The 11,862-nt window shown below is 46.2% G+C and overlaps 3 protein-coding genes across 3 annotated transcripts; 2 read left to right on the plus strand and 1 right to left on the minus strand.

Moving 5' to 3' along the window:
- Positions 1 to 1,437: 1,437 nt before the first annotated feature.
- On the minus strand, positions 1,438 to 3,143 carry BT62DRAFT_912653 (Aldo/keto reductase; the record flags this gene model as incomplete). The annotated part of the gene is made up of 13 exons (XM_043183865.1): positions 1,438 to 1,482; positions 1,539 to 1,732; positions 1,784 to 1,922; positions 1,970 to 2,042; positions 2,096 to 2,131; positions 2,183 to 2,237; positions 2,293 to 2,347; positions 2,401 to 2,453; positions 2,500 to 2,585; positions 2,639 to 2,749; positions 2,805 to 2,890; positions 2,941 to 2,981; positions 3,047 to 3,143. The coding sequence occupies 13 exons, from the start codon at positions 3,141 to 3,143 to the stop codon at positions 1,438 to 1,440; spliced, it is 1,071 nt and encodes a 356-aa protein (XP_043033252.1).
- A 962-nt stretch (positions 3,144 to 4,105) lies between these two features.
- On the plus strand, positions 4,106 to 5,853 carry BT62DRAFT_1013564 (uncharacterized protein; the record flags this gene model as incomplete). Its single annotated transcript, XM_043178080.1, has 6 exons — positions 4,106 to 4,542; positions 4,847 to 4,944; positions 4,998 to 5,039; positions 5,098 to 5,195; positions 5,257 to 5,340; positions 5,686 to 5,853. The coding sequence occupies 6 exons, from the start codon at positions 4,106 to 4,108 to the stop codon at positions 5,851 to 5,853; spliced, it is 927 nt and encodes a 308-aa protein (XP_043033253.1).
- A 3,577-nt stretch (positions 5,854 to 9,430) lies between these two features.
- BT62DRAFT_976646 (SET domain-containing protein) lies at positions 9,431 to 10,504 on the plus strand (the record flags this gene model as incomplete). Its single annotated transcript, XM_043189241.1, has 1 exon — positions 9,431 to 10,504. The coding sequence occupies exon 1, from the start codon at positions 9,566 to 9,568 to the stop codon at positions 10,502 to 10,504; it is 939 nt and encodes a 312-aa protein (XP_043033254.1). The 5' UTR covers positions 9,431 to 9,565.
- Positions 10,505 to 11,862: the final 1,358 nt, after the last annotated feature.

Consider the following 11,862-nt stretch of genomic DNA (forward strand, 5'->3'; position numbering starts at 1 on the left):
AAGAATCAGAAAGTTAGAGTATCGTCTGGTACCGAAGTGGAAGAAATACAGTGTTTTGGACTAAAGTAAACCTCGTCGTTTTACTCCATTCATTAATGCAAGTGAAACAAAAAACGTCTTCGCATGAGCATTCGTGTCGTCCTCTTCTGTTGCTGACACATAAAGTGCATGTTATCCTACTGACGCACTGGCGAGGAAACACTATCTGACCGACGCAATCAGGCCGTACTATGTGTATAGATTCCAGAACACGAATGATTTCCATGTCAATGCATCTACGTACATCCTTCCACCAGTGATTTCTTCAAGGAGAACTCCAAGATGCGTAGAAAGAACTGTAAAATGTCAGCTGCAGAAGGATGAAGCTATAAGCGACGATCTTACACGAGTGCGACGAAAAAATACCAGAGTCTGGAGCGCAAAGGACTGATGCCATCACACAGGGATCAAGCATGTATCAGCAATGACGCAAATTTTTGGCAGACTCGGAGCTTATGACGCCTATCTATTCACGTCGGTATGATTGTGGCTGAACTCCGCAATGCCGTTTTGTAACCCTATGCCCAAACTATCAGTCAGCTTCGTCTAGCGCACACAGACGAAAAGAAAAGACCAGTATACACCGCTGACAAAGCCTTGGAAGGCAGAAGTGCAATTTAGACATTCCCCAGATTCAACATGGGCGCATAAAAGCCTACACCCCTAAGCGCCGAGATTATCCTTTTTCTACTTCTGGCTAGCTTTGCCTTCAGTTTGACGGAGTCGGTGTCCAGCTTCTTACAAGCATATATCAGCCATGTTCACCAAAAACGTTCAAACCTTTACGTTTACACCGACGAACGGCTCGGCTGAAAAACTGGGGTAGGCTAAGTAAAAGTGCGCGTGGCGGAAAGATATCAGAACAGACCCACGTTTGATAGATCTTCTACCCCCCTGGATGTTGTGTGTATCTACCACGGTTCGGCAAGGAAGGGTGACGAATGTCCGTCGTTAAGCCTCTCGGGACAGATACCACAAGTTCGCCTATCAGTGCTTTCGCCATTCGACAACCATATCTCAGCAAGCCAAGATGCAGCCCAGAATCTGGTTCCCATATGCATGAGACATGTAACATGAGACTATCCAACATTGAACATAGGGGAAGGACAAGGCTTGGACCAGTGACAGGATATATCATGCAAATATTCTTCGGGTAAAAGAGTCTCCATTATTCTACTCTGCGTTGGAGCATGTCCTGTTCAAACTGGGTGCAAGTTATTGAGAGTAAGATGAGCAAGGAAAAGCTGAGACTAAGACAGAGATCAAGTTGCGGTACCATTCGGCCAGGACTTCCATTGCATCAACCTCCTAGTAAGTAAATTGAAAAGGAAATCCATTGGCAGAAATATCATAAAACCTTTGCAAATTGCTGCTACGATCCTGTCATATCTGAATTGATCACTGCCTCCCAAACTTATCCAATGGTGGTCGTCCATTTGTAGACTATCATTCTACAAGTTAACATTTTACCTTCATAAAGCATGCCATCAAATACTCACCAGAGGTCCAGGTTTATTGTCGAGAATATCCTCTATCTTTGCCATGATATTCTCTGTAAGTCTCGGAAGAACCGCCAGCGCCTTCAAGTTCTCCAGAACCTGCTCAGGGCGCGACGCACCAAGAATCACTGTTGACGTGTTCGGGTTCCGCGCTACCCAGGCGAGGGCGAGGACCGCCGGTGTCGTCTGCAATTCTGCATGATCTGAGCCTGGAGAAATAAAGAAGCGCATTGACTTGTACTTACCCTCCTGAGCGAGCTTGGTAAGTTGGCGGACTTTATGAATCTTCGCCTCTCCTTCGGGCGTATTGAGGGCCTTGACCATATAGTCCAGTCCGTTCTCAGGTTTGGATAGCCGCGTACCAGGAGGGATACCGTCATTGTACTAAAGATAACTGAATGAGAAAGTTCTATAGGAAACAAATATAGTACCTTTCCAGTTAATATCCCACTTGCCAGGACAGAAAATGCGGTTGTTCCAAGACCATATTTCTTGTACAGGGGTCTGAGTTGCTCTGGATCAGTCGGGGAAACAACTATCAGAGTGAGCAAGCATACATATATTCCTTCTCCGCTTTCTCGCGGTGAAACATACTAAGAAAAGAGGAAGTCAGAATCTAGGTTAATATCATGCTTTGGACATACTTATGCTCGCACTGTTCAGCGATAGGAGCGATGAGATTCAAACGAGAGGCGACATCTAAGTTAAAGTGAGTGAGTAAACCATTTCCAGGGTACTGGTACTGGATCATTACGATGGGCTTCTTCGATCTCACGAGCCGACCACTCTGATGTGGCCCAATAAAAAGCCTACAGAAACCATAAGAATAGTGGTTACATCTGAAGAAGCCCCATATGCATACCCAGCCTTTCTCGATGACAAAGTTGAATGCTCGGACGATCTCCTCCATCGGCACTGGTTCCACGATGAGAAAACTTCTGAAGTAGAACACTCTGCTTACCAGTAACGTCACATCGATGAGCAAAGATGACATCGACGTAGTCCATTTGAAGGCGAGCGAGAGCCTCTTGCGTCCCTTCAATGATACTAGGACCAAGAAATGAGCCACGCCTCAATAATGAGTGGAACCGCGGACTTACTGCTTGCGTGATAATCCGCCATCGTTCGGCCCCGTCCGCAGACCCCAGAAGAGTTTTGTGGTGATCACCAGGTCAGATCTCCGGATACCGAGTTCCTTGACGACGCGCCCACTGTAATGAATTATTTGATTATTATTACCAGTACTAGGATAAAGAGTATACACACATCTCCATCTCTGACTGTCCCTTTGCATATGCCTCAGCAGTATCGACCATGTTAATCCCGTTCTCGAATGCTGTCTTGATGATATCCTTATCCACAGATTAAGATCTAAGCTCGCAAGGACAACGAAGATAAGCACCTTTACGGGATCTCCTATGATGGTGCCTCCTAGTGTAAGCCCTACGAGATCAATGATGTGAACATGGATCCAAGTGAAGCCTCCCGGTGCCTAATCGCAAACGCACATCCACCAAGTGAGAACAGTGGTACGCGCAGACCGCTGGATCCGAGCCTTCGAAAGGGCATGTTCTTGGGATCGAATTCTACTTGAGCTTGAGACATGGTCAACGTCATTCAAGTATTGGCAAATAACAGGGTCCTTTATAGTAGTATCGGTTCGGAACTCGGGTCGAGCCTGAGGACGAGAAGGGTCTAAATGGCGAAATTTCGGCCATGATAATGAGAGTGTGTGAATACAGAATACATGCTAAGTGGGCTATACCTTCCACAGGGATATGGTACACAAAGAGCGGTAGCTTTTCCACAAATTTCCAAAACAGTTTCGGCATCACTGCCACAAAGATCTGCGACCTCGAGGCATGCACTTCCGGATCCAAAATCGTGCGAAGCCAAGGAAGTGGGGGCCCTCATGTTGCCCTACATTCTCATGAATAAGCTAAGAATAATAGCAGGAACTCATTCTTACCTGAATGTATCAGCCCCTTTGCAGGATCTGCAAAGAGGATTCCTAAAAGGTCGAAAGGACCAAAAAACTAGCAGGGTACGAGCCGATAACTTTGGATTGAGGGAAAATATGGGTAGCGGCCTGATTTTTGGTCTTAATCGGACAGAGTACATTCCACTTGAATCAGTGAGTTAAGTCACGAACAAATACATACAGTACCAGGATGACCAAAGGATGACATACATTGAAACTGCTCCTCAGTAGTATTGATAGCTTCATCGCTGAGCGCTGCACCTTGGTTATCTGGGAAGATGTCAGTCTGAGCGACATTAGGAAAGGCATGCTAGCATAAGTCATTCATGCATTATCGGCGAAACTGTCGCTTTTAATTCTTATTCGCTTTGCTAGACTGGGCAATTGATGAACATCCGTTTCCATAGCGCCGATATTATCCCAGTCCCATCTTGCTTTTCCTTTGACTCTTCATCCTTCACTTTGTTCAATTCTATCAGTTCTGAGAATGAAATTGCTCGGCATAATACATCCCTCCATGTAAAGGATATCTTTGATAGTAAAGATGAGGATTTTACACATGCATCTCTCATCACGGATTTGGATGATGGCGATACATCTTTCGCCTCGATTGGTCCCCTTGCACAAATTCTTTGATGTGATAGATGAGATATCCTGGGGTGCTGCCATGGATATGGATGGCCCAAAAATCACAGACGAACCCATTCCTGTGCTCTACGCGTCCGAAGCTGATATCGCGAGGATTACGCCCCGGGTGATGGCCCATAGGTTGCGGGTGCAAAATGTGGATGACGGAGTATTCTACGGGGTCATGTCTGCAGTGGCATTTATGTTTGTAAATAACAACGAGGGGCCGACTCTCAAGAGCATACTGGTACAGATACTATGGACTCTGCCGTTCTCCTTGAAGGATATCGACAAGGTGAAAAATGTCTGTGTTTGGAATTTGGTCATGTCGACCTGCTCTCTCTTTGGGGGACACTTTGAAACTTGGGACAATGAAATTTACTTAACGGAGCTTAAGTAGGGAAACCCATCTGGAATACATGTCAGTGTCAAACTAACCAAACCAGATGTTCGTCCCATCAGCCTTCTTAGCACACCTGAGCTCCTCTTTGCGTCTTTTTTCCTCTCAGAGCCAGCTCTCATTGTCCCAGATATGTGGGGAAAAAGACATACACATGAACGGTGTTATATAAATAGAAGATCTCCTAATTATTGAGACAAAAAATGAAAGGTGGATAAATAAACAGGCTGACCAATAAATACACAGCGAATTTTGCTTTCTGCTCCGAAAGATACATTCTCTCTGGACCCTATTAATCAGGACCCCGCCGCCCAACCTTTCCCAAGATGAAAGGAGAGATATTTTTGATGAGCTTGACCAGAATCTGAACCGTATTATTCTCGGAGCTCTGTTGCACGGTGGGGTCATCCACTATTCCTGAAATATTTCAAATTTAAATTTCCCTTTGCAGGTCTTTACACCGGCATCATAACAGTTACTTTATGGACTATATGTATATGGACCATTTCTGTCTGGACCAGGACATTGGTTAACTGTTACTATCCATATAGTCTCTCCTCGGAAGCGGTCACACAATACGTTCCTGCGCATCACCATCATCATGCTGTACATTCTCTTGACGATTTCGTTCACGACGCAATGCGTATTTGTGCGCCGTGCGCTCATTGACCACGACGACAATTATTACAGCGTGTTGACGGCATTGCTAGATATGGGCCCATGTGTGGAAAGCGAACTACCTCGTTGGTGGTATCACTGGTGGTATAAGCACATTTATTGTCGATATCACGATTGTATGTCATCTCACTTAGCTCGATCAATGGTAAAGAATTTGACGTGCCATAGATATGGCGGTGCTGGGCCCTTTGGGATTGTCAATATCAAGTGATTTTTATACAAGGTATCTACGCTATAGGGTGTATAGGTCAGAATTGGTTCTCTGTCTTTGGATATGCCGTTCACTGGGTATTTCAGGAATGAAGGCCATGCAAATTTTCAGCGCATTCCACAATTATACATATGGTATTAGCAAAACCCGGCGCTTGTAGCATAGATAGACTGGACACATTGATATACCTTTCGCTGATACTTATAACAACCCTCATGTGCACCATTTTGATTGTTTATCGCATGATCAGCCTCGTGGATACGATATTCTTATTCAGAAGTGTAATTTACGCTCTGATCGAGTCCTCGGCGAGGAGATGGATGCTTCCGGAGATTTATCATGCCTTTACTTTATCTCGATGCATGAAAGTAACTCCGATATCAACGTCGATGACCTGAGCTTTTCCAGAGCTTCTTAGGATCTCACGAAAATGCCGAAAACCATGCAGCACTAGTTAGAATTAGATATGTACGGACGGGATACAATATATATAGAAGTAAATTTTTGTCGCCTGCAGTTGTTCTATTAAAGCTGTAATAGCTTTCAATTCGGTTATTTGGGACTCTTTCAAAATGCACAGCCCTTGATGAGTGTCCACGGTATGGCCGATATCATTCAGACCCAACTTGAGATATCTGATGGGTTCAAATATACGCCATCGTCTGCTGATCCAATGAGTCATTGGATCTTTCGCAAGTTTGTGAGATTAGAAATTCGTCGCATTACGCACTGTACGTACCTTGACTTTGCATGAGCTTCCACCGTTAACGACGGTGCATGGATATATAGTTGGACGCTGAATATTCGTAGGCCTGCCGCTGCTCAGACGATCAGCCAATTCCTGACTTTTCTCTGACATTAGCAAGACACCGTCTGTGTCGATCCCAGGAAAAAAAGAACAAAATGTGGTGCTAAACGCCACAAGGTGAGACTTGCAACCTGGCCATCAGTATGAAGACTTATGCAGACAGAGAGACTACATCAGCAACGCGTATAAATACAAATACTAACATGGACAGTCGGTCTTCTTGATGAAACCCAGGTGACGTACAGGAATCCCAGCAGGGCTTTTCTCCAATATTCTCTTGTCAGCGTTTCTGGTTTCTGTATATGCGTGCACTTAAATATCGAAAGCACGAGTTTATATGGCATCCACTAACAGAGATGGTGGTGGCGGTACGAATCCTACGAATCCTACATTGAGTCCGACATCAGTATGACGAGCGCGAAAATATCTGTTGCCGCATACTTCGAGACATATACGCATCTTCTCTACACTGTCTATTCCACCAACCAAGGCTGAGACAAACTCAACTGCCTTTCAAAAAGAAGTCAAGAATCGTTACCTTGTTTTTTACCCCGTCCAATGATTGAGGAACGTTATTCTTACGGAGTAAAGGACCCGAATGTGAAAGACAGCCTGATGGACTGTACATACATGGAAAGCCCAGGACACGGATTCGATATTTTTTTCTGAAAGGCTATCCCCATGACGGGCATTGAGATAGGATTGCAATGGCCGTCCCGAGATCATGGTCCCTGCTGCTACTGGAACGCTTGTAGTCGATGGTAGGTGAATGGATTGATGGGTTCGTCTAGCTGCGGAACGGCCGCTCTGTATCTACGCTGCCCCTAAACGGACACATGCTACGATCTGGTTCAGCCTCCGCCTTCTCGTATCTACGCTCCCACAACCATTTCAGAAACCCGTAGTCATACGGAAAATTAAGAAGCTCACCATCGATCTTCTGCAACATTTTGGATGCGCTGAATTTCGTCCAAGACTCACAGTGCTGTGAAAGCAGTGAGCGGCATGAAGATACATGAAGACGTCCGCACCCTACAGACAGTCTTATAATTTCTGCTGTGTACGCGACCGCAGGGAGCCAGTAATTTCCAAGTTATGGGGAACTATTGTAACGACAGGCGGAACCGGAAGTAATCGATATGATGAGGGAAAGAAAGCGCACGCTCGACGTTCTCCAACATGGTTGAGTAGGATACAGGATGTACTGCTGTCGGCGTCCACGGAGGACGCTAATAACCGCCCTTGCTCTTCTAGGCATTTCACCGGTCGATCACTACCAGCCCGGTCATATTCTTCATCAACTAAACTTCCATACTATATTTCTTTGCAAGTATATCTCATCCTTCTTTCGACTCAGAAAATATACGACATCATGGATAAGCCTCTACCTCCGGGTTGCCGGCTTACAGTACGTTTTTCTTCGTAGCCTTTTTGATTCAAGTGCGTTAATGAAGTCTCGATGTTAGGTTCTACTTTCGGTGAGGATGCAGATCTTTTGCTGCATTCTATGTTGACGGTTATTTGAACAATGCTGTGACTCCGAGCGAGCTTTGGGTTAGTATGGTTAATTAAGATTTTCCTACGGCCGTTGAATAATTACGTTACTTTTGGATTTTCCATATCTAGTGAGAACGGCTCATCTTACTCTCAATAATTTTCACCGGTGGAAGTTGAACGGGAACGTGCCCAAACGCAGAGCAGACCAACAGAGACTCATTTCCCTGGAGGATATTTGCAGGCTGTATCCTGCAACTGTTCCAAGCCTCGTGCTTCGGACGGCTTTCATGTATGCTCACGGCAACCGAATTCTGTGCTGCGTTATCGCTTAATGAGATCTAACTGTCTAATTAGGTAGGCAATGATAGGCGAACCTGGGGCATCTGTCCCGAGAGGGTCAACGACGGACAGTGGTCATTCTTCCTTGCCGAACCGTGGCAGATACACGCGACGTCCAGGGGCGTGGAAGATCTATCAAACGTGGGTCTGTTCTGATATCTTTCCGCCACGCGCACTTTTACTTACCCTACCCTAGTTTTCATCCAAGCCGTTCGCCGGTGTCCATCTAACTATTTGAACGTTTTGGCTCCTTTCGCGTAACAAACTCGACACCGACCCCTTCCGTCAACTGAGGGAAAAGCTAGCCAGAAATAGACAAAGCATTGTCTCAGCGCTTTGCGATGTAGGCTTTTATGCGCCCAATTAATGTACAACTTCGATCTAGGCAATGTCTAAATTGTACTTCTGTCTCTCACATCGTCAGTGGTGCGTACTGATTACTTCCTCGTATTGTACACGAGACGAAGCTTACTGATACTTTGGGCATATCGGGACAACACAGCACTGCGGGGTTCAGCTGCCATCGTACCGACATGAATAGATAGGCGCTATAATCTCCGAGTCTGCGAACGTTGTGCGTTATTACTGATACAAGCTTGATCACTCTGTGATTGCATCAGTCCCTTGCGCTCCAGACACTCGTATTTTTTCGTCGCACTCGTGTAAGATCGTCGCTTATAACTCCATCCTTCTGCAGCTGACATTTTACAGTTCTTTGTGCCCATATTAGAGTTCTCCTTGGAGTAATCACTGGTGGAAGGATATACGTAGACGCATGAACATGGAAGTCATTCGTAGTCTGGAATCTGTACACACAGTATGGCCTACTTGCGTTCGTCAGATAGTGTTTCCTCGCCAGTGCGTCGGTAATCTGTCGGCAACAGAAGAGGATGACACAGATGCTCATACGAAGACGTTTGTGTTTCCGTCGCCTTAATAAATGCAATAAAATGACGACATCTAAATTAGGGTCGAAACACTGTATTTCTCCCTACGGTCTTGTATACTTGGGCGCAACGACGACTCTCTATCTTTCAGGATCCAACGAATTTGTAGCCCCATGATTTCCGTACATATCGGTATTCTCTGCAATCAATGGGGCGTTGGAGTTGTGGAGCGATCACCCGCATGGCATCGTGAATACAAGCTTTCTTCGTAGCGGGCGTTTTAGCCTGCACCTATTTACGCCAGCCTGGGATTCTCATCGTCGGCTCATCGATTTCAGGTTCGTTTATCGTGTATGCACATTCTCAATTTCTGTCTGACCGTTCTTACAGTAATGAGGAAAGGCTTCTTAATACATTCTTCTTCGCGACAGTCTGCCGATACTCGTTCATCGGACCCCTTACAGTCGCCGTCTATTCCTGACCCTCCAACCGATGGAGATACAACCCGTGTTCTATCCATAATACCCCACATAGTTCTCAGTGACGCGAGAATACCCGGCGCACCTTGCTTTCTCTACCTGCCTCACGGCAAACATGATATGGTATACATCGACAATCTCGCTAAAGTCAGGGAGCTATCAACGTGGCGAGTGTGGGACGAACCTACACCGCCCGACAACCGAGATGCCATCGGTTTCGGGCTTGTCGAGGGAAAAGGCATAGGCATGATCGCTCGCCGGAAGATCCTTGCTGGGGAACTCATCATCGCCGAGCGGCCCGTCTATGCACAACGGAAGACGCTTCCGCAGTGCAATGCCGAGAACGCTGTGAACGGTATTTTCCATCTCTCCGCCGTAAAGGACCTCAATCCGACCTCACGAGAGGCCATCTCTTCATTGAAGAATTCGAAATCGGGTTGTCATCCCCTTACTGGTATCCTCCAAACGAACTTCCTCATGCTTGATATCACCGAGGAACCAGACCCGGATCCCGCGAACCAGTTCGTCGGTATCTTTCCCTTACTTTCGCGTGCGAACCACGATTGCACCCCCAACACGCACTATTTCTTCAATTTCTCATCCTTCACTGGAGAGTTTCGTCCCACGAGGGATATTCCGGAGGGAGCAGAGGTCACGATCTCGTACACGCATGTCTTGGCTCCCAGGTCTGCTCGACAAGCTCATCTGCGGAGTTGTTATTCTTTCATTTGTTCATGTGCGGTGTGCGGTCTCGACGCGAAGAAAGCTGAGGCCTCTGATGAGCGGCGGGCGAGGATCCATCAGTTGGTGGAGGAACTCACGCCCGGGAGCTCTGTGCAGAGGAAACCTTCGTACGATAAGATCAAGGACTGTTTGAAGATGGTGGAGAAGGAGCGCCTAGATGTCTATCGTGCACAGATCCTCTTCTACGGCGGGACATTGTTACTGCAGCAAGGCGATGTCACTCACTTTTTGCAATGGATGAGAAGAGCGGAGGAGGAGTATCTTCGGATTGAGGGTGAGGCGTCGCCGGCGTACAAGGCCGTTATGACAACGTGAGTACAGCCATTCATTATGTATGCGAATAAGTGTCTAATGTGTGTGATAAATCTAGTCTACAGATCTGGCCGGGTGCTTAAAGTTGAATTTCAGGCGGCGTTTTCCATTCGAGTACATCGGCAATGATTGCAATATCGTCGGTAAAAATGTATCCTTCTGAAATGACCACTGTGATGTCTCCTGAAATACGACTACATGTACCCACTTTGTATTTATAGTAGTCCTGCAGAGAATACGAATAATGTTCACCGCTCAGCTGACTCTTGCCCAAAATACATGGACTACGTTATTATGAAACGTTGCAAGATGTTTTGCTAAAAATTCCGAGGATTCTTTAAATAGTGCTGACGAAGTTGGTAGATAAACCAGTAGCGTTCAAATATCACGGAATTAAACATTGCATTTCAAGGTGCAAGACTCTACTGAGTTAGGAAGAGTCCGAGTCGGAAGAGAACTTAGAACCATGAAAACAAGTCGAAGACCTTCAACTCATTAGTCAGCGTCCGAATTTCTGCCCAGCCACATCGTCCTTGTCCTCCCGGTCCACAACAAGCTATCGCCGACGCTACAGCCTTGTAAAGGGGATTGTGTGAGCTTTTGTACTCCCTTCTTTTTCAGAGTTTCATTGTCTTTATCCTTTCGCAGCTTCCGCTGCAAGTAACGTGTAGGCATTTATCTGGATGTTGGGGTTCCTTTCATTGCATTGCAGCAGCAGAAGCAGCGTTATAGCATCCGTCTGAGGTTAAGATGCAACAAGCAGCAAAGGATCCGTTCGGGACAAAAAGCATGGATTTTGGTGAGCAAACCTTGCATCTGAAATTGAGGCTTTGATTGATTTGTAGCCGCTCATAAGTGCCGCTCCTCTTCCGTGCAGTTTTCTTTATCCGGCTTGAGTCCTGCGGATGCAATACTCTCATAATTCTGCCTGACATCTGAATCTTGCTACCAAGATGTGAAATCCTAGTATCCCCGATCCTTCTCTGATTATCTCGCAGGATGATATCTGACTAAGACGATTTCGCATTCGGGGCGTTGGCACGGTCCGGTTCCGCCAAGATCACATGTTGCATTGCCGTAGATTCCCGCTTGTCCGTAGCTACAACCGCGACTATCACCAACCATTCCCGATTCCCTCTCTTGGATCTAGCGATACGGTTCCAGCATCTACGGTCTTTTTATCGGTATCATGTCAAGTATCAGGCTGCTGCGCACTTCTGGGACCAAAATGCCGAAATTTTGCTCTTCCTATTTCATACTCTACGCGAGACTGCTATAGGTAGCGAATTCTGCCCCGGATATCAGTATCCTGCGCAGCCTTCATATGCCTTCGAGCGTAAAGACATGCGCCCCAAGTAATT

This window comes from Guyanagaster necrorhizus, assembly GCF_019112545.1.
Source record: "Guyanagaster necrorhizus MCA 3950 unplaced genomic scaffold BT62scaffold_63, whole genome shotgun sequence".
Classification (NCBI taxonomy): Eukaryota; Fungi; Basidiomycota; class Agaricomycetes; order Agaricales; family Physalacriaceae; genus Guyanagaster; species Guyanagaster necrorhizus.